General features: G+C 36.0%; 1 protein-coding gene across 1 annotated transcript in view; it reads right to left on the bottom strand.

Moving 5' to 3' along the window:
* Positions 1–169: 169 nt before the first annotated feature.
* Positions 170–23,059, bottom strand: part of LOC129227509 (reversion-inducing cysteine-rich protein with Kazal motifs-like) — a 147,548-nt gene continuing 124,658 nt past the window's right edge. Inside the window, exons 18-22 of the mRNA XM_054862085.1 lie at positions 21,006–21,067; positions 17,734–17,858; positions 12,289–12,421; positions 9,281–9,376; positions 170–3,961 (exon numbers count right to left, since the gene is read on the bottom strand). Coding sequence (XP_054718060.1) covers positions 3,525–3,961; positions 9,281–9,376; positions 12,289–12,421; positions 17,734–17,858; positions 21,006–21,067 — 853 coding nt within the window. The 3' untranslated portion in view covers positions 170–3,524. The remainder of the gene's footprint in view (positions 3,962–9,280; positions 9,377–12,288; positions 12,422–17,733; positions 17,859–21,005; positions 21,068–23,059) is intronic.

The raw sequence follows: 23,059 nt of genomic DNA on the forward strand, positions 1-23,059 counted from the left end.
AAATCAAGATTTAAATATAAACCACTTGCTTCATGAAAAAGATGAGGTTTTCTTACTAAATTTCTTTAAAGGAACTTCTTAGATAAAAAATATATTAAGCCATGATTCATAGTATTTGATTCAATGTGCGTGAACTAAAATGTCCTCAGACAACAAATAAAACTGTTCTGTATGGTTGAAAACACTTTATAAACACATAAAAATTTTACAATAAAAAGTCTTAAATTAGTATGCATAACATTGTACAAAATTCTATGAAAATACACTTCCAAAACATAAAGCACTTTCTTTGGTAGGAATACTAGCATGTTAAATGGTGAAAAACTGAGGTATTTAAAATACCTTACATTATGGGATAAATGATCTCAAGAAATATGTTCTTAACATGTGAAATCAAATATAAATTCTGTTAGCATAACATGCAAGAAAGAAATGCACTCACACAGTATTAGCAGTTCTCTTTTGTTGTAGACAAATAAATATTTACAAAGGATCTATTTTATATTATGTAAAAAGCTCCATAATGTCGGTTGAATTATTTACATATGCTAACATTGAATGAACTATAATTTATAACCTTGTAAACAATGGTTGAACAGTAGGTTACTGCCCCTGAGCCAGGACTAAGACAGGACTGCATGTAATATACCGATAGCCCGGCTATCCCATCCTAGTGACTGCAGTTTTGTCCTTGTTATGAACTCATCAGTCTGGAATAGGGAATAACCAAGCTGAAGGCAGGTTAAGTGAGATGACATCTGCCTCCAACTCATTTATTCCTTATTCCAGACTGGATGAGTGGATAACAAGGATGAAATTGCAGTCTCTAGATGGGATAACTGGGATGTTGGTATATTGCGATGGTGATTACCTACAATTATCCATTTTTTATTCATTAGCAGCTACATTTCTTTCTGTAATAAATATATTCTCATAACTTATTTAATCATTAAATTATATTGTATAATTGAAACGTTCAGTCATGTAGATCCTCATATATGTCGTGACTCCTTATGTAGCCAAACTTGTTTCCTTAAGTGACAAACACGCACACATACATACATACGAGTGTAATCCGTAAAGTAAGGTCCGAATTACCGTATTCAATTGAATGTCGCACCTATATTGAAACGCACATGCCTATTGACCCCGGCATGCCTTGTTCTTCAGACGACGCCATTTGCATTTGTATTGATGCAGTGTTCTTTGTACATTGTCAGTTTAAAATGTTTAAAACAATTGATCGGCCTGCTAAGTGTGAAATACAGTCGGTGATTTGGTTTTTGACTTAGACGCACAAAACATAATAAGTGACGTGGACTTCTGTCGTCTGGGGTTTTGTTACTGCATGACAATGCCAGACCCCATTCTGCTATTCACACTCAAATACTGATCAGATCTTTTGGATGGGAACAGATCGACCAGCCACAGTACAGTTCTGACTTGCTGCCGAGTGATTTTCACTTATTCCGCTACCTAAAGGAGTTTCTCAGCGGCAAGCGTTTCGCCACAGATGAGGAGGTGAAAGAAACAGTTCAAGACTGGTAATCGTCAAAGCCAGCAGACTTCTATGACTTAGGCATACAAAAGCTTGTAGAACGTTATGACAAAAGTTTAAACAAATATGGTACTATGTAGAAAAATAGAGAAACATGTAAGGAATTAAATAAAAGTTTTTGGGAAAAAAAAATGTGTTTATTTTTTATAAGAAATCAGACTTTACTTTACGACTAACCTTCTTACATTCTTTTTTAATTTTGTATTCATACAAGGAACAAGGTTATCCTCAAATAGGAGTTAATTCATTTCAAATAGGAAAAATTGATAAATTATTCACAAGAATGCAATGTTATGTTTAATACAGGGTGAAAACAAAAATCATAACACATCCATTATTTAACTATAAATTGTAGCAGGTATGTACACCAACATGTTGAATATATATATTTTTTTCTCTTAGCTTTGCTTACTACTACAGTGGAGTCTGTTTAATGGAATAGCTAATTTGCCACGAAAAATTATTCAAATAACCAGGATATTCCATTACCCAAGATCAAAATGAAAAATTACAGGGGTTTGGTACATTAAAAATTTATTACATTAAGTGGGATGTTCTATTATCTGGTATTCCAATAAGCGAGCTTGAATGTATACCATTCTTGTAATTCATTTCTTTTTTGTCTTATCTATCAAAACATTAAGTATCCTCAATTGTTCAAATGAACATTTTATACATTTTAGCTTTTTAAATTTCCTACGCCTTCTATTTTGAAAATGTATTTACAGTTCAATTAAGAATATGTCATAGGAACTTTTATAAGTGCAGCACTGATACCTTTAGAAAATCCTGTGGAAAAAAGTAATTTCAGTCATCTGTATATACAAACCATTTTAAAGTTCAATTTGTACTGCAAAAGTTAAAGTATTTTGGATTAAATTTGTGTATCTTCAGTTTAATAATTGTTTTTAATAATAATATTTTGACATGATAATAAAAACACTTGAAGCTTTGCTATATAAAATATTAAATCCTAGAAAAATTGAGTAATTTTTGAGAAATATTTTTGCAGTAAACATAGCCATTGTCTATTTAAAAACAAATGAAAAATGATGATAGTAATAATAGGGTTATTTTTTTATGATTTCCATTTATTAGCCTTGAAACTTATGATGAATAAGTTGGCTGAATGAAGATTGTATCCATTAACTCTTGATTAGATCACACTGCTCCTGACTGTTGAGAGTCTCTATACTAAAAATGCTATGTTTAGTAAATGAGCACAAGGATTTAAATTTAACTGTCCTTGGAAATAGGAACAAAACAGATAATTAAAAACAATAATTTTGGAATAAAAGATAGCAAATTTCACAGCAATTACAATTTAAGTAGTACCTCATATTTTTTCAGATTTATATAAATTTAAGTATTTAATGATTCTTTCAGGTCATCTCAATCTGTTACTTGTATGAATGAATATGAGATATTTCATTTCTGTGAGTTTTGATGAATGATGAGAGAATTATATGTCCCTAATTAATACTATACATTATCTGTCCCAGACATATTGCAATGTATATTATCAGGTTGTAAGAGGAGTTTCACAAGAAATAATGTCTTTAAAATTATTTAGATCACCGAGTTGGACATAGAAAATGACATAAAAAAGTTGCACTTTAGTATCACAGTGTTGGTAGGGAACAGTCAAACATCCTTAGCATGGATTCAATCTGTAAGAATCCTGTTAAAGATCCCCTTACAGATTTCGATTAAGTCTCATGTCCCATTATCTGCTTCTGGCAATACGTTTAGGAAGAACATATTCACCTTTATGATTCTGCTTCATCGGATGATAATAGTAACTCACAAGGAATTAAGTCACATTGTCAACTAATGTTCTTAAATTACGGTTTATGAAACAGATAAACCTAATGTTCAAGTAACTGTTTCTGGTAATACGTTTAGGAAGAACAGATTCACCGTTATGATTCTGCACCATCAGATGATAACAGTTACTCAAAAGAAATCAAGTCACGTTGTCATTCTTCAAGAGCACAACCAACAGCAGAAGGTACATCATCTGAAGACAGACTTGACACAATGTCACAGAGTTCGAACTTTCCTCCACTGATGCTGGCTCCATGAAGACTCCACCAATCAAGGCGGACATAGGAAACTCTGTAACAAGAGTGGGACTTCTTTGTTCCACCAGGAACTGCAGTTTGGTGGCCTCCTTGATGCAAGCCTCAATCTGCAGTTTTGATGGGTGGAGAGTGTTTGGGTAGATGAGGGCTACAATGGACGAGTCATTGTCAAGATAAGTACTTATGTCGCATTCGGCAGTTTTGATATGTTCTTGTAATTTTCGAGAGATGGTGGATATTGTGGTGGGATCGATGGTAGGAATGGCATCTACAACTTGGTCGAGCAATCGCTGACTGTAAACCAACTTCAATGTTGCACCTGAAAGAAAAAGAGAGGAGAAATGTCACTAAGGAGCACTAAGCCAAAGTAATGCAAGCAAGCACCTTTTTTTTTTTTTTCAGGTTTGATGTATAATCAAAAATGTGCCTGAAAAGGTTACCATTTGCTAGTAACATTGTTCTATGAAAAGCACTTAAATAACTTCCGTACTGACCTCGAGAATGAGCATATTTAATAATTTTTCCCATGACTATTTTTCATCTTTTTTTTTTCTTCTTCTTTTAATCCTGTTTTAAACAAGGACTTTAATTTCTGCAGTACATTTGTTAATAGTCAAGAGTCAAAAGTTTAGCATTTGATTAATGGGCATTTTAATTTGAAGTACTTGGTATTCCTATTAAATATTACTCAATCAGTAACGCAAAGTTTGCAACAAATTGGTATATAATAGATAAACTCCAATGAGAACTTGAGAACTCGAGCAAATTAGTTTTAGATCAAGAATTGGCTACACAAAAAAAGTGATCATAAGGTACACTAAAAAATTTGGTATGAAGAGAAAGTTCATACGTAGATAAGCATTTATCACTTGGTCTGCCAGGGCGGGTAATGGACCGGGCAGGGTGGCGGGTGGTCGAAGTTCGCTAATTTTCTGCAGATTTCTGCATGGAAACTGCACTTTTTTCAAAGGTAAAGCCTCGAAACTTTAAAATGTCTGCAGAATTATTTATGATTCCTGCAGATGTATTTCTGCAAATTTCGTGATGAAAAAGTGCAGATTTGGCACATCCTGTTGAAAATTTGGCATTTTGGCACGAAACAAAATGTGGTTTTGATACAATTACATTATAGTTACATTGAGGTTTTTACACACGAAAAGATATATCTCTCGAAATGTTGCATAGCACCTCCTCCTCTCCTTAAAAATAAAGAGGCACTCCAAAAGATGGAGACTAAAACCACGTTCACAAATGGCCAAAAAAATTTAAAACTGAGCATTCTGAGTCATGATCCCTCCTCCCCTCCCTTCAGCTCCAGGGATACTTTCCACCCAAAAATGGCTCCCCCCTCCCCAATGTTACACAGCGAGCTACACTCTCCCTTCCTCATAAAGTAGAAAGACCCTTCGTTTAAAACTCAGATTGAAAAATAAAAGCAGCACATTCTGCGTCGTGAATCTCCCCCTCCCCCTCTTCACTGCCATTTTTGGGCACCAATGCTGTTTAGCCTAACTCTTAGGCCTTGCTTTTAGGCTTAACACTTAGACCTAACGCTTATGTGTAACTCTTAGGCTAGCTTTTAGGCCTAGCGTTTTAGACCTAACTGTTAGGCCAGGGTTTTAGTCTTAATTTTTAAGCTTAGCTTTTAGGCCAAGCTTTAAGCCTTAGCTTTTGGGCTTAACTTTTAGGGCTAACACTTAAGACTAACACTTAAACCTAACACTTAGGCCTATCTCCTAGGACTAATTCTTAGGCCTAACTCTTAAGCCTAACACTTAGGCCTAACTCTTAGACCTAGCTTTTATGCTTTACTTTAGGCATAACTATTAGGCTTAGTTTTTAAGCCTAACTCTTAGGCCTAGCTTTTAGGCTTAACTTTTTGGCTTTACTTTTAGGCTTCATTATGGCTTACTTAGACTTTACTTCAGCTTAAGGCTAAGCGTTAGACCTAAAAGTTAAGCCTAAAAAGCTATTCCTGAAAGCTGAAACTAAAAGTTAAGCCTAAAAATTAACCCTAAAAGTTAGGCGTAAGAGTTAACCTAAGTGTTAAGCCTAAAAGCTAGGCCTAAAAGTTTGGCTTAAAAGCTAACCCTAAAAGCTAGGCCTAAGAGTTTGGCTTAAGTGTTAGGCTAAACAGCATTGGTGCCCAAAAATGGCGGCAAAGAGGGGGGGGGATTCACAACGTCGAATGTGTTGTACTTTTTTTCAATCTGGTTTTTAAACGTGCTTTTAGTCGAATTCTTTCGAAGGGTCTTTCTATTTTTTGAGGAAGGGAGAGTGGGGTTTTGCTCTGCAACATTGTGGAGGGGGCGCATTTTTTGGGGGAAAATGTCCCTGGCTAGAGTGTCGAATTATTTAGGAGCTCAAATGAGGTCAGCCATCGGCCAGTTTGAAAATCATTCGAGCAATTTATTCTAACAATAATGACCAAAAAGCATTGATGACTAAAAATTGCTGTGTTGAAGGGATGAGGGTCCATAACGCAGAATGCTCAGTTTTAAATTTTTGTGGTTATTTATGAACGTGGTTTTAGTCTTCATCTTTTGGAGTTTCTTTTTATTTTTAAGAGGGGAGGAGGTGCTATGCAACATTTGGGGAGATATCTTTTCATGGGGAAGAAACCTTACCTAAATTGTCTAAAATCGGAGACATGCAATAGGGATAATCCACCTGCCATCTCCAAAATCATTCCAGCATTTTTTTCTAAAATCCATAGCTAAATCAGCCGCGACCTCAATATTTTAAAATCACATCCCTCCCTTCTTTTAAAATTTTAAAAGTGCAGTGTGCAACCTGACCCTCTATTCCTATTTATTGAGGGACCACCACTTGTCATTTTGCAAAACAGGAAAAAACACGCCCATATACATGTACTACGTACGTACACAGCCATATACGTAATCTCATGACATAATTAGAACTAAAATACCTGTGTGAAAAAACCTCAATGTAACTAATGTAATCGTATCAGTACCATATTTTGTTTTGCGCCAAAACACCTAGTTTTTAACAGGATAAGCCAAATCTGCTGCGTTTTCCACACAAAATTTACAGAAATACATCTGCAGGAACCATAAATAATTCTGCAGATATTTTTATGGTTCGAGGGTTTACCTTTCAGAAAAGTGCAGTTTCCATGTAGAAATCTGCAGTTTTTCTGCAGAAAATTAGCGATCTTTGTCTACCCGCCACCTCGCCCAGTCGCTTACCCGTCCTGGCAGACAGGGCGATAAATGCTTGTCTATGTTTGTATTTTCTCTTCAAACAATTTTTTTAAATGTACTTTATGATCACTTTTTTTGAGTAGCCAGCTCTTGGTAATCGCTCCAAAGAAGTGGCGCAATAGACCGTTTTTCTTTCAGCGTGAGTGCTACTATATAAAAAATGTAGCGCAAGCATTCAAAGCAAAGTGTATACCGAATGAAGGATTGTATAAAATATGCAGATTTTTTTTTTTTTTTTTTGTACGCCAATCGCTCTAAAAGGGTTGTGCAATGAAACTTTTACTTAAATTTTTTTTAAAGCACAGTAAAAAGAATTGGAAACGTAACTGATGAATTTCGTTTAACGTTTCGGGATTTAACAGGTTTTCACCATTTTCCTGGGAAAATTCAGTATATTTGTCATAGCGTTTCCTGAAATACTTCAAGTTACACGAATGCATACTTCTCACTGCTGTGTAAAATAATTTTTTAACTACTAGTTTAACGATTAACCGAGCGTATATATTAAGTCTATCGGTTTCAGCGCTATTACGGTTGTCTAGATTGACTGAGCTTCAAATGGGAGCGAATCAGTCACTGCATTCCGTACATTTGCAAGGAAGGTTAGTGACTTTAAGCAGAAAACGTTCCTGTGATTTGTTACTGGCAGAAATTAGGCACATTAGCTGACCATTATTTTCCAGGAATGTTTCTGAACCCTTTTTACAGTGACATTTCTCAAGCAGTTAAGCAAAGAATAAAAGGAGAAGTGGCCTACTGATGAATCCTTATAATTTTTCTTAAGGGAATTGCACAATCAAAATATTTTCTCAACGTACATGACCGCTACAGAGGTAATGCGTGGAGGTGAACAAGAACTTTTGTACACAAATTTTCCCCAAGAATAGCGGGAAAATTTAATCAGAATTCTGATTAAATTTCCAACAAAGATCGAACACTACTTTCGTGTAGCGTGATTTGTATGTCTGAAAAAGTACTTCAAATAAAAGTTGGCAAATTCGTAGCTTCTACAAGGTAGGATTCAAAAGTAATGAGCCTTCGATTAAAAAGACATTTATTGAGGTGATCGGTACAACTGACCAGTAGTTTTCAAAATAGTCACCTTCTACATAAATGCACTTCTGTACACGGCTTCTTCAGGACTCAAAGGCATCTCTGAAGTCCTGTTCCGAGATTTATGCAATGGCTGCTTTGACATTTGCTTGGATGCCCTCGATGAAGTTAAAAAGTTTTTCTTTCAGCGCTGATTTTAGTCGTGGAAACAGGAAGGAAGAAGTCAGGAGGTGACAAGTCCAGACTGTAGGGAGGCTGAGGCACCACGGGAACGTTGATTCGGACCTTCTTCAGTCAGAACTCTCGGTCCAAGTTTCGCGCAGACTTTCCGCATACGCAATGCCTCGGTAACAATGCGTTTCACTGTTGTCTCCGATAATTCCAGCGTTTCTGCTACTTGGTAGAGTCTCAAACACCGGTCAGTGTTCAAAAAGTCACTCACTCGTCGCACTTTCACGTCAGTACGGCCGACGATGGGCGTCCATACTAGGGTTCGTCATCCACATCTTCTCGGCCCTCACAAAAGATCTTGTGCCACTTTTTGACTTGCGAATAGGTCAAACACTCGGTCTTAATCGTCTGTTGAAGCATTGCGATTGCTTCAGAAGGAGGCCGGAAGCAAAATTTGATCACATAGCGTTCCTCTAACGATTTTTCCATATCGACGTATCACGCACCACGGTATGAGGGACTACTGTTAAGGCCAATGCTACCGCTCCGAAAGCTTGGAGGGAACTGACCCGCGTTGAGCTGTGAAGATAACACACCCCAACACTGTCGCTGTCTAGCGGAGCGCAATACAAGGTGCGCACTCGTCAGTATAACGTGAGGCTCATTACTTTTGAATCCTACCTTGTAGATTTGAAATTTTGCTGAACGGTTTCTTCTGTCAATTGCTCTAACAGATTGGTGCCTTTCTGCCTTTTTATTATTAAAAAATATGTATAGGATACACATTTTATGAAAGATAGTAGATGAAAGTTTCTTGAAGTCTGCAACAAGCTAGTTAATTATTGGGTTTGATGTTGGTATTTTTCAGTTCTTCCAGCTGATTACAAAATGGTTAAATTTTATTTAACGTTTATTCCTGATTAAGATTAATTATATTAAAGTAGCTATAGAACATAAAAAGCCTACATGATTGGTTTTTGTCTTGCTTTTCAAATAGTTGCATTACGTTGTCATTTTGGGCTTTACAATATTTAGGAACATTTTTAGTGAAACAATGATTACTCTTGGAGCATCGAAGACATTCTTTGCTTACATAAATCCTCTTCGATCATTACAGTTAAAAAGCATTAACTCTATCAGGAAAATAAATTTAAGCACTTAAGATTTCTTTTTTTAGATTAAAAACCTACCGCAGAAAGCGCAGCAAGAATTTGGTGGCTTGATTCCATTGCAGTGTTCTGACGGAAGAGGTTGACAAACGACTTTGGAACATCTGTTTCTGTCATCTGAAACAAAAAAGAAAATATTATAACAGACAGAAAATTATTACTGCTTGACCACCAATGAAATGGAAATAGGTGAACATAAGGCTAATAAGCGGTAAAGTATACATCTATTACTCTGCAGGAATGCGAGTTAGTCGAATTCGAAGCAGGAACGCATCAAAATGAACGTAACATGCGCTTTAAAATCCCAACCCTGTAATTCCTTTTCCCCTCTGTAAGCTAATATCCCACACTAAATGTGGTCGGACAGTAGACTAATTTTACTATGCATAGTAAGATTCGAACTCAATATGTAACAGCGGTAATTTCATTACATCACGATCTGAATGTGTGACTTTATGACCAACTTACAAAACTGTGTTTATCAAATAATAAAGAACAAACTCTCTATCAATTAAAAATACATGAATATTTTAATGCACACTATCTTTTACTGCATCATTTATTGGTGATTAACTTCAAGCTAGCTCAATAATTCCTACATATTTTTGAGTTTGTGGTAATACCAAAGACCATTATTCTATTATCTTTTGGTAATACACCTAATTGTTATCGGAGAAAAAAAGGATTTTTTAAATAATTTTTGTTATTTTTCAAAGCTATCTTTATTCAAGCACAGGCTCAAGACACTAAATCTGTAGCTAAAGTTTTAAAAAATATGAGTCATTTAATTTCGTACTAAAGCAAGATGTAATATTATGCAGCACAGCAGTGGATTGTTTGCACGATGACTTATACGGTATGATCTCAACACTTGCTCATCAGAGTAGGCGTTTAATGTGGAACTGGTAACACCAAAACTGGAGAGATTGAGAGATAATCCATATGGGATCAAATGCTTTTTACGGATGAGAGCAAATTTAGTCTAAGAAGCGATTCACGATTTTGTACGTAAACATATATCTAGAGCGGGAAACGAGCCTCTCTTGCGGTCTAGGAAAATTGGGTGTCGCAGATTGGGCGCCGTCGATTGGGTGCCGGGAACATTGGGCGCCGTGCATATTGGACGCCGGAAACATTGGTCATATTGTCCGCCGAGCACTTCGGGCGACGGGAACATTGGGCGCCGGGCATACTGGGCAACTGAGCGCCGAGCATTTTGGGAGCTGAGTACATGGGCCCTATGTTCCCGGCACCCAATATGCTCGGCACTTAATGTTCTCGGCGCCCAATATTCCCGGTGCCCAAAATGCTCTGCGCCCAAAGTTCCCGCCACCCGAAATGCTCGGCGCCCAATTGACGGCCTCACGAGGTTGTCTCTCGTTTGGAAAGGTTATGTACGGTAATTATACAAGGTAACACTACAGATCTTCTCATCTTCTAAGCAGGTTCAATCACTGGGGCTTGATATTATAATGAGGTTCTCTTAGGCGAGTATTTTAGAGTTTCTGTGAGTCATTGTTTCTTTTTATGGACGACAACACCCCACCATATCGCACAGTATCTGTTGAAGAATTGTTTTAGAGTGAGGATAATGAATGCGCATAGATTGGTCAGCTAGATCTCCTAATCTAAATTTTAATGACTCTGTATGTTACTTTCCAGGAAGACGCTTGCACTGTAAAAAAAATTCCGAAACGTTACTGGTTATTTCCGTGGAAAGTTTCGGGATTTCAGAGGTTTTCACCTATTTTCCCGTAAAATCAAGTATCTTCGCAAAAAGTTTCCTGAATTGTTAAAAGATGCACAAACAGGGGCGTAGCTAAGGGGGGGGTTTTGGGGACAAAACCCCCCCCGAAAAGTTAGTCTCAAAAAAAAAAAAGAGAAAAAGAAGAGAGAAGAGAAAGAAAAAAAAGAAGAAAAGGGAAAAATTCCAAGCGATTATACATATATATATTATATATGTATATATATATTTTATATATATATATATATATATATATATATATATATATATATATATATATATAAGAAGTAACCCCCCCCGAAAGTCGGGTCTAGCTACGCCACTGTGCACAAATGCAGACATTCACTGGTCTGAAAAATAATTTTTGCTGCCAGTTTAAAGTTTGGCTGAGCTTGTTTATTAAGGGTATCGGCTTCATGCTTAATTACTGCCCGTCTGAATTGATTAGGCTCCCAATGGGAGCAAATAAATCACTGGATAGCTGCAGCTTTGCGAGGCAGGAATGGCCATGGTTGCTCTTGAGCGTGGATGGTTTTAAACAATTACAATAAATCTACTTAATTTCCTAGAAGATTCCCGAGACATCACTGGCTGTAAAAGGGGAGATTTCCAAATATTTCAGAAAGGTTACTGGCTTTTAGCGGAAAACGTTCCTGGTTTTTGCAAGATATGACACTGACTGAAATTGTGCACATCAGCTGCCTATTATTTTCCAGAAACGTTTCTGAATCGTTTTTACAGTGTGGCAACACATAGTAATTTTCTCATTTGGGGGGGGGGGCTCTTGCTTTTGGGGGGGTGGTCTCCACACTATTGAGAGGGGTACGCACTTGCGAATAAGGGGGGGGGGGGCAACTCTGTAAAAGCTGGATGGTCTTGCTGTAGATCTGTCTCGTTTCATATGCTTTGACCTTTCATTGTGCTTGTTATTAATTCCCTAAAAACACTCCTTTTTATACGTTTGATTTCTTTTTTAGGAAGTAACGCTTACATATTCGATATTCTTTCTTCTTGTGAATCTTATGGTATCATTTATTCTGATTTGGAAAGCTTTTGCGTAACGTAGAATTGAGAAAACCACCTTGTCTTCTATTTTGGTATGCCAATGTATATCAGAAACCTCATCCTTGAATATGCACACAGTAACAATTTGAGCGCGTCCTATGTTCTGCATTTAGATTTATTCTACACAACTCTGGTGGTTAAAACACATGCTAATATTTAAAAGAACTACAAAGTTTGAAACAACTTTAAGGACTTTTAGGACTTATTATGAGCATCTTACCATGAGGTCCAGACTCGAGGTGAATACAGGGTCCTCTGTAATCGATTGACATTTTAACACCCCAGGCAGCACATTCACTGACATATTCTTGTCCATCGTGACCACACACTTTACCCTTCCTCTGGCAATTTTCCTAAAGCGAGAAATCATGCTATTAGTTTAGAAGTCAGAAAAAATAATAGAAAACGGCTTGAAAGTAGCACTCTTCTTCTCTACATAGTATAAAATGAAGTTCCCAAAAAGCGTCTGTGTGTTTGAACTCTCAAAACTCGAGAACTACCCGGCCGATTACGCTGAAATTTTCACAATTTGTTTCTTTAAGTCCTGAAAAGGTTTGCAGACCCGTTCGAATAAAATTCGATGAATAGTTCTTTTTTTATTCCAATTTACGTCCAATTTACACGTAAATTCTCAAATATGGGGTTGAAAAATTACTTGCACATATTAATATTACATATCGTTAGAAAGGGTAGAATTTTCCACGTTCTACGTAATTTGTTTCACAGCTCTAACTTTATTACGGCGGGAGTTATTTGCGTTTTTAGCTCGAATTTTTTTAGGCTTAGCTGAAATTTAGGCACTACTTTCCTCATTAAATAAATCAATAAAAAGTGAAGGAATTGTCCCACAGCTTTCTTTCTGACGCCATTCGAAAAATCGACATTTTTTACTCCAGATCTAACTCGACCTATGGTCGAAAAAATAAAATTTTATCTCGAAAGGAAAAAAAGTTACAAACCTTTTTAAATCAAGTTTAAGACATCTCGATTCCATTCAAATTGTGAACCATTTTCTTTCTCATTTTAATTCCTTAAACTTATTTTATTTTGTGTTTTCCTGGTTACGCATTTCAAATCCATCTTTCTGGATTTAATTTCTTAAAAATATTTTAATATCTGTCGTCATTATTTGGAAGAGAAATCATGATGTTTATTTTTTATTTATTTTTGACGCCCGATTGTTGAATATATGTCACTTGACACAAATTTTATTTTCAAGGTGCACCGGGCAAAGCCAGGCAACGCAGCTAGTTATTTATAAACGAAAAAAAAAAGAGATTATATATATTAGGAAGTTTTATGTATACATATAATAAGCGAAGATGTTTGTCTGTGTGCAGTGTAATCCTGTACTATTATACAAATACAAATACAAATACAAATGTGACGACCAGCAACAGGCTCTGGGCCCAGCTAGGCTGGTCCTAGTCAATTAATTAGACCCCAATGAAGATCAATGGCCCTCTTAAAGCTATCCACCCCCTTGCTCATTACCGTCTCTTCCGGTAAGCTATTCCAAGTGCCCACGACCCTGCTAAAGTAGTAGTTTTTCCTTATTTCCAAGTTAGCCTGAGATTTAAATAGCTTAAAACAATGACCCCTTGTCCTGCTTTCCCCACAAAAATTTAATCCATTTACATCTTTCATTTTGATAAATTTAAATAACTGAATCATGTCCCCTCTGACTCTCCTTTGCTCCAGGCTATACATGTTAAGCCTATTAAGTCTGGTATCATAATCTAAATCTGAGAGTCCCCTTACTAATTTAGTTACCCTTCTTTGAACCCTTTCCAATACAAAAATATCTTTCTTCAGATAAGGCGACCAAAACTGAACAGCGTACTCCAAATGAGGTCTTACTAAACTCCTATATAAAGGCAGAAGAACTTTCTTAGATTTGTTTGAAATAGATCTATTGATAAACCCAAGCATTCTGTTGGCTTTGTTACTAGCAATACTGCACTGTTGATTAAACTTGAAGTCCTGATTTATTAAGATACCCAGATCCATAACATTTTCTGCCTGATTTATGACTGAACCCTGTAAATGATATCTCATACGCTTATTTCCATGACCTAAGTGTAGCACTTGACATTTCCCTACATTAACTGCCATACCCCATTTATCTGCCCACTTCGTAATATGATTTAAATCCTCTTGAAGCTGATTTACTTGTTCTTCATTTTCGACAATCCCCATAACTTTTACATCATCAGCAAAACAATTCATGCTTCCAGAAATATTTTCATTGATGTCATTCATAAATATAATAAACAAAAGAGGCCCTAAAACTGATCCCTGAGGAACCCCACTTAAAACATCACTCCAATTAGAATGATTTCCTCTCACAACTACTCTTTGCTTCCTACCAGTGAGCCAATTTCTAACCCAAAGTAAAGTTTTTCCTCCTATTCCTATGTCAGCTAACTTGCTGAGAAGAGCAACATGCGGTACCTTGTCAAAAGCTTTTTGAAAATCAATATAAACAACATCCACACATTTTTTGTTATCTAAAGCTGAGGTAACCTTGTCGTAGAAATGCAATAAATTAGTAGTACAGGATTTACCTTTCCTGAAACCATACTGCAAACTAGTCAACAGACTATTAGTCTCTAAGAACTTCATGATCTTAATTTTGATCAAAGTTTCGAAAATCTTACAAATCACCGAAGTCAAACTTACAGGTCTATAATTCCCAGCAATACCTTTAGACCCCTTCTTGAAGAGTGGCGTTATGTTAGCCAGCTTCCAGTCCTCTGGCACCGTCCCCGAGTTATAAGAAGCATTGAAAATAATCAAAATAACATCCACTAATTCATCTGCACATTCAACTAAAATTTTTGGATAAATATTATCTGGTCCCGGAGCTTTAGTTGCTTTAATCTTTTTCAAATGAAATAAGACCTCCTCCCTGGAAAATACAAAATCCTCAAGCTGTATAATAGCTTGTGTCTTGTTAGTGTCAACTGTTGAGATACAGTTATCGTTAAACACACTGGAAAAAAAATTATTTAGAACATTTGCAATATCCCTATCATTTTGGATTAAATTTCCATACTCATCAACCAAAGGCCCAATTTGACTGTTTCGAGCTTTCCCAGAATTAGCGTAAGCAAAAAACCTCTTAGGGTTCCCATCAATGTCATCTGCCAGCCTTTGCTCCAATTCCCTTTTCTGAATCCGTACCAAATACTTAAAATTTCGCCTTGCCTTACCATACTGGAGCCTCTCCGCACTCTGACCAGTTTCTTTAAACTTACGAAAAGTGGCTTGCTTATAATTAAGAGCTTCTTTAGTCTCCCTGGAGAACCACATGGGCCAAATTATGGTACTAACACCTTTTCTCCTAAATGGAACATAGTCCCCAACAGTTTTAGCAAGTTTATCCTTAAATTCCGTCCACTGCTGATCTACGTCGTTATTTTCCAACCCTGACGAAAAAACCTCTTTCAAGCTCTGCCTAAGTGCAACAAAATCGGTGTTTCTGAAATTGGGCACAAACCTAAAATTATCATCTTTGCACACTTCAAATTTAACCCGGAACCTAATGCTGTTATGATCACTATCTCCAATATGCTCCCCTACACTCAACCCTTGAACAAAACTACCTATGTCACAAAAAACTAGATCCAAAATGGCCTCCTCTCGAGTTCCCTGAGTTACAACTTGATCTAAGAAACAGTCACCAATTACTTTTAAAAATTCCTCTTCTTTGCCATTACCAGGATAAAAATTATTCCAATCAATACCCGGAAAATTGAAATCCCCCATTATGATAACGGATCCTTTACTGGACATGTCACTTATAATACGGTACATCTGTTCATCTTGTCCCTGGTTTGAATTAGGTGGCCTATAAATGTTTCCAAAGCGTAGCTTTTTGCCCTTACTGCTCATCAACTCCAGCCAAACCATATCAATATCAGTAGGCTTATCATTTATGACCAATTCATTGCAGATAAAATTGTCTCTAACATAAAATAAAAACCCCACCACCTCTTTTACCTACTCTATCCTGTCTGAACAAATTATACCCAGCAATATGTAATAACTCTGCATCAGATTCGGTAGCCCATGTCTCTGTAATTCCAATAACATCCAACTTCTCATCCACAACTATGCTTTTCAATTCATCCATCTTGTTCCTAATACTGCGAGCATTGGTATAGAAAACTTTAAGCATGCCTAAGTTGCTTTTATTTAACACCCTGAAATTTCCTAAATTACAATTGTTAACATTACTACTCTTGTTCGTCACTTTATTTCCATTCCTAGCAATACCTAAAAAAATTTCATTCTCTCGATACCTGATGCTTGAACCATGCCCCCCATTCCAACTTAGTTTTTTGACTCCGAAGCCCTTAAAATTAATCCACTAACCATTTTGACCCCTGTAGAGCTCAGATGCAGGCCATCCCTAGCAATCCAATCCCGTTTACAATGACTCGATACATCAATGAACCTGATACTGCGCTTTTCGCAAATTGACTTCAGTAGCAAGTTCATACACCTCGCACGTTGATTTAGCCAGCTCCTATGCACTCCATACCTGGGAAGCAAACCAACCACTTGGACATTCGTCGAAAAGCTGGTTGCTTTATCCAACAGGGATTCCCATTCCCTAGAAAACTCCTCATTTTTACTGTGGCCTACATCATTTGTTCCCACCCACAAAGTAACCATATCCTCCTTATTCAATACTCCCTTCTTTTCAGCAACCATATTAACGTCTTTTACCCGAGCCCCTGGTAAACAACACCTAGCCACCTTACGCTTTACTCTCCCAACTGTGTTACCCACCTCCCTTACCATAGAGTCCCCCAAAATTACACCCTTAGTTTCCCAATCTAACTCCTCATTTGAAACTTCCCCCTGAATCTCTGGAACATTTATATCCTCTACAACTGGCTTACACCCTAATGCTAACTGGGCTTCCAAAACTAGCATCTTAAGTCTTAAGTCTGAGAGTTCAGCACATTTAGTGCAAATATAATCCTCCTCAAAAACAGACTCATTTTCCCCCTTATACAGGCAGAACATATGACATAAATCACAAGAGATCCACCTGTCCCCCTTCCCACTCTTTACCTCTTTCATAATGCATATAACACCCATTTCTACTCAGTGAATATGTTCCAAAAGGCAAAACAGAAAGATAAAAATGCAAAAAAAAACACAGAATAAATACTAAAAACAGCAGTAAATAAAGAGTTGCTACACCCAATAAAGCACACAAGATCAAAAACCAGGAGATCACCACATGTTAGGCTTAGCTCCAAAAAATGCAAAAACACTTCAAGAATACAATAACAGCAAAAATGAGCCCCCAAAACACAATAAAACTAAATTACATGATAAAGTGAAGTAAAAAAATCTAAAACTAGACAGTAATAATGAAAAATTATAGTAAAAAAACACTTATCAAATTAGTAGCAATAACACTCCCTGCATCACAGGCGCCCTCTAGTGGCCAATTTGAATCATAACCTTCCCAGCACTGGGCATTTTGCAGTTTCTTTCAAAGTCAAATTCAAATAAACCAAAAATACGAAATGGTGCTAAGTTTACCCACATAATTTAAGTCACGCCAAGTGACCGCATATATGGCATTAATGTGGTAATCAAGCTTTAAGTATGGAGATACAGAAATTACCGTTGAACTTACCAAGCATTTACCGAAGTAGGCGATTTTCCTCTTCTTCTGCAACAACAAACACGCATTTGGATGTTCGTCGTTATCTGTATCACAGACTGGCGAGTATGGCTTGTCCTCGCATTGTTCTTTACTCACTACAGAAGCAAAAGATCTTGAATTACATCCTTACATTGCAGGTTAAACAAAATTAACTCAGTAAGAAATGTACAGTATGTGTAGATATGTAAATCGCGTAACAAATGACAAGTGCGTCGTCAGAAATAGGTTAGGCAGTTTAAAATTTGAATGAATACGTAGTTTTAAAATACAGGAAGTAAGAACGGTCGCGAAATCGAACGAACAACCACTTGGATTTTATAGCAAGAAGGATCGGAAGCAAATAAATAAATGAAAATAAATTAAATTGTTAACTAAGTAATGAAAATAAAAAATACATATGAAAAAAGTTACCTAACTGTTGAATTACTGAATAAATTAGTAGCTATTTTTTTCTATGATTTTCTTTAAAAAACATTTAAATTCAGTTGTTTGAGTCTTTATCCATAAGTAAATAAATGTTTTAAAACACTCGCAGACTATTATAAAACGAGCTGAATTTGTCGCCAAGTTGGCGACAAAACTTGGCGACAAAAAGACTGGCGATATATCGCTAAGTGTCCGTCAAATTATAACACCACTTGAGTTTACATCGAAATTAACAATGATTTCCCGCCAAAAAGAGACAAAAGACCCCTTTAGAAACACCCGAATGCAACCAAAAGGGAAGGTGCACAACAAGACCCCAATATGAGTGTATGTACCAAATTTCAACTTTCTAGGACTTACCGTTCTTGAGGTATGCGACATACATCCGCACATACGCACATACGTACATACAAACTTCACGAGAAAATTCGTTGTAATTAACTCGGGAATTGTCATTATGGATATTTCGAGTGTCTATACGTTCTTATGGCACTTATCCACGTGTGGTCGAGTCGAAAAAAAAAACTCAATATTCATTCGGGGGTGAGTAAAATGGAAATTAACGTCGGTTTTTGAGTGAAAATTTTTTCGCGAATACAATACTTCTTTTTTTTGTAAAAGAAAGTAAAAACAAATACAAAATCTCCTCCAGTAAGAAACAGAAAAAAAAAAAAAAAAAAAAATTGCAAGACGTAGACGCAATAAGTAAGCAATAAATAAAAGCACTCTCAGTTATGTCTAACCTTCAGAGAAGAATTTACAGATTCTAAACCTTAAAATCATGGCACTAACGTAAAACATATCGTAGAAATTTTTTATCATTATTACTTTTTTTAATTTTAACCTAAAAACCTATTGCAACTTGGGCAGGTAAAAACTTAAGGAACGGTCAAAGTCAACCGAAAAAAACTTTTTGTTGATATATTTTCATCCATAAGCTCATTTCTTTTGCTTTGAGAAACGCGTTCCTTGTAATGCCGAAACACGTGTCAATAGTAATCTGCTATCTTGCTAATCTGCTATCTTGTTAAACGTTATTATTTTTAATTGTAATTTTCGAACTTGTTTCGTCAAGGAATACTAATTTATATTTGACCGACTTACAATGTGTTAAGAAAGTCAACCCAAAAGATAGTCGAAGCAAAAACTATCTGTTTGTGTTTTTAAATGCTACTTTATTTGGGGCGGGGGAAAGGCAGTAGCCGCCCTTTTAATAATGTACTTGTTGTCTCTGCTCCTGTCTGCCTTGAAATAAATTTAAATACTTTTTTAAAAACATGTTTAACAAAAATCATTTTGAGGTCACTTCTCCATGTTCAAATTTTTATGATTTAATTAGATTTTATGAAAGTAGGGGTCGCATTATTTTCTTCTCGAGCAAAGTACAGATATACTTATTTAAAGTAAAAAATAGTTAAATATAAAAAAACTAGCAATACCCGCGAGGTCATGCCCGAGCTAAGAAGTTAAAGGAAGTCCGTTGAACAAAAAAAAAAAAAAACCTCCCTCGCTTCCCCCCCCCCTCCTTCTGATGCAAAATGATCAGTTCTCTTCAACTAAAATGCATACACACCTTTTTAAAAGACCTATTAAAGCCTCTCTGGAATTTAAAGCTATTCGCCAAACACATAAAATGATTAAAAGCAGCTTTAAAACTCAAAATAATCCTTCAACTACATAGTTCATCGCTTAACGAGCAACGCAACCACACTACCGTAACCCTGCCCTTTAGCGAGTGAAGCGGTTTCTTCACCTGCAATTTAAAATGTTTCGCCAAATAAACTATGCTATAATTAAAACGTATAAAGAACAATCATAATTGAATAATACCACAAATCAAATTATTTAATTAGATATGTAACTATCTTAAACTGTAAGAACAAAAACAAATGTTGAAGAAAAAAGGAAAACAAAACCCAATAGAAAATGTACCTGAGCATCGCGAAAAAAAAAAAAAAACATTCAAAAATCTGTTTGCTGATCACAACAGCGTAGCATGGGCATGGTTCCTCGTAGCTGGTTACTGCCGGACAGCGCCCTTTCGAACCATCTATTACGAATTCATCATTACGAACCATCTATTACGAAATTAGTTACCTCACCATCTATTACGAATTCATAGAACTAAACTTACCCCGCCATCTATTATGAATTCGTAAAACTAAACAATTAATTAAGCATTTAATTTGCAATAACAAATGTTTCGGTCATTAGTCATAGCTTAATGCTATGTAGCCTATAGCCTTCCTCAATAAATAGACTATTCAACACAAAAATAATTCTTTAATTCGTAGCAGTAGTTCCTGATATGAACGCGTTCAAACAAACTGTTCAGATTTTCTAATTAAATAATTAAAAAGAAAAATAAGACAATGATACGTCATATAAATCTTTTTTACAAATCATTTTTAGCATTTTTTTAGAATGTTCTCTTAAAAGTACCCTCGAGATTTGCCTCATGGCTGATTCGAGAACCTACACTCACTGAATCACGAAGCCCGTACTTTCAGCTCGAACCACCGTTGCTACGCATGTTTTGCGTTCCAAGCATTTTATATTAATAATATAAATTTGCTAGTTTTCATAATATTTTTTATTGTTGCTTTACTGCTATTAGTCATAGAGTGATGTATATAAGCCTATATATTTCCTCAATGAATGGACTATTCAACCCAAAAAGGAGTTTTCAATTCGAACCAGTAGTTCCTGAGATTAGCGCGTTCAAACAAACAAACTCTACTGCTTTATATTATTAGCTTTATATTATTAGTACAGATGAGGCAGTAAAACGTTAGAAAAAGATTCTCAGTACTCACCGCATATATGTTGAGGACAAGGTTTTTTCAGACTAAGACAAACTTGTTTTTTGGGCACACATCTATAATAAAAACAAACAGTAAATTTAAACGAATATTTTTTAAGATGAACCTACAAGTTTCTAACCCTTATTTTGATTTAATATTTCGTTCAACCCATTCCTTCTCATATGATGTCTTTAAGAAAATTTTTGGGACATTTATATTATATCACACTGTATATCCTCACTATACACGCTAAAAAAAATCTTAAACGTCACTGATTATTTCCGTGTAACGTTTCGGGATATCACAGGTTTTTGTCAACTTCCCATGAAAATCAAGTACCTTTGTCAAAAAGTATCCTGAATTGCTACAAGTTGCACGAATGCAGAATTCTCACTGTTGTGAGAAGTATTTTTATCTACGAGTGCAAAAATTAACTGAGCGCATTTATTAAGTGTATATTGGCTTCAGTTTGTACGCGGTCTGTTGAGATTGACTAAGCTCCCAATGAGAGCGATTTAGTGTCCGGATTCCGTAGCTTTGCAAGTAACTACACTGTAAAAACGATTCAGAAACGTTTCTGGAAAATAATGGGCAGCTGATGTGCCCAATTTCTGCCAGTAACATATCTTGCAAAATCCAAAAATATTTATCGCTAAAATTCAGTAACCTTCCTGAAGTTATTCTGGAAGCCCCCCCCCCCCCCCCAATGAGAAATTCAGAAATCGTTCCGTTAAAAGTCAGTCGTATGTGTGGAAAATTAGAGTAAACTTAAGAATGTATAATATAATAGCTCGGCATCGTCCTGATTTATCAAGGAAGTTCCAAGAGTATTATTGCAAACATGGCCAAAGCTAAGCCAGAATTGTAAGTAAATGATGAGAATTTTACACGCCTGCAATTCTTGCAAAGCAAAGTAGTTCACACTTATTCGCTCTCTTTGGGAGATTAATTAGCAAGGATGGGCCGTAATTGAACTGAAGCCGATGCACTTTATAAATACGCTCACTTAATCTTTAAACTGGAAGCTAAAAATATTTTTCACAACAGTGAAATGTCTGCATTCGTGTGACTTGTAGCAATTCAGGAATTTTTTTGACAAGGATACTTGATTTTTCCAGGAAGTGGTTTAAAACCATTAAAATCCCGAAACGTAACACGGAAATACCCAGTAACGTTTTCGGAATTTTTTTACAGTGCAGGATGCTCGATGATTATTTGTAAGGCCACTACATAAAGAGAGCTGACTCATCCAACATATTGGTTCCGAAATTGTCAGGTGGCAAAATTAGAATTTGTACAAAAGCCTCGTTGCAGAAACCTGGTGCCCAATCTATAGTTGTGTTTTCTGATGGATGATTGAATTTTTGATTTTGTAAATGAAGAAGATTTCAATAATATAAATTAAAAACAAAGAAGGTGTGAAAAGGAGGTTCATTACAGTAAACATTTTCCAATACATTTTTGTTGAATTTGTGAACTAAGTTATCATTTTAGATTTACCTTAAGGGACATTTTACTCAACTTATCATCAATTGTTTTACGACTAAGCAACCAGCGAATATTACAAACGTAACTAGAAACAGGATTGGACCAAAATGTCGGATAAGTCGGCCTGTCCTTTTTAAGGGGTTCTACTTATTTGCAAGTCCATCTAAGCGCTGACCATGATTGCAATAATCCTTTTGAAGCTTTCTTTGTAAGTAAGAAATGTGTCAAGCTATTATTTTAAATCTACTCTACGTTTCTTCTGACGATACAGAAATATAATTGGCTTTAACCGGGGAGAGTTCTGAATTCTTTAGAAAGATTACAGGAATGTTACTGAATTTTAGAGGAAAACGTTCCTGTTTTTTGCAAGATACGTTACTGGCACAAATTGGGCCCATTATCTTCCCATTATTTTCCAGGAATGTTTCTGAATTGTTTTTACAGTGCAGAGTCGCACACAACATGAACACAATACACATACAAACATACACAAAGAAATTATATGCATCTAAGGCTCTTTCTAATGAGAATGAAAATTTAAAAAACTCTTCAAAAACGAGATCACTTTCTTCTACAGT

Source organism: Uloborus diversus, chromosome 8 (genome assembly GCF_026930045.1).
Source record: "Uloborus diversus isolate 005 chromosome 8, Udiv.v.3.1, whole genome shotgun sequence".
Taxonomy (NCBI): Eukaryota; Metazoa; Arthropoda; class Arachnida; order Araneae; family Uloboridae; genus Uloborus; species Uloborus diversus.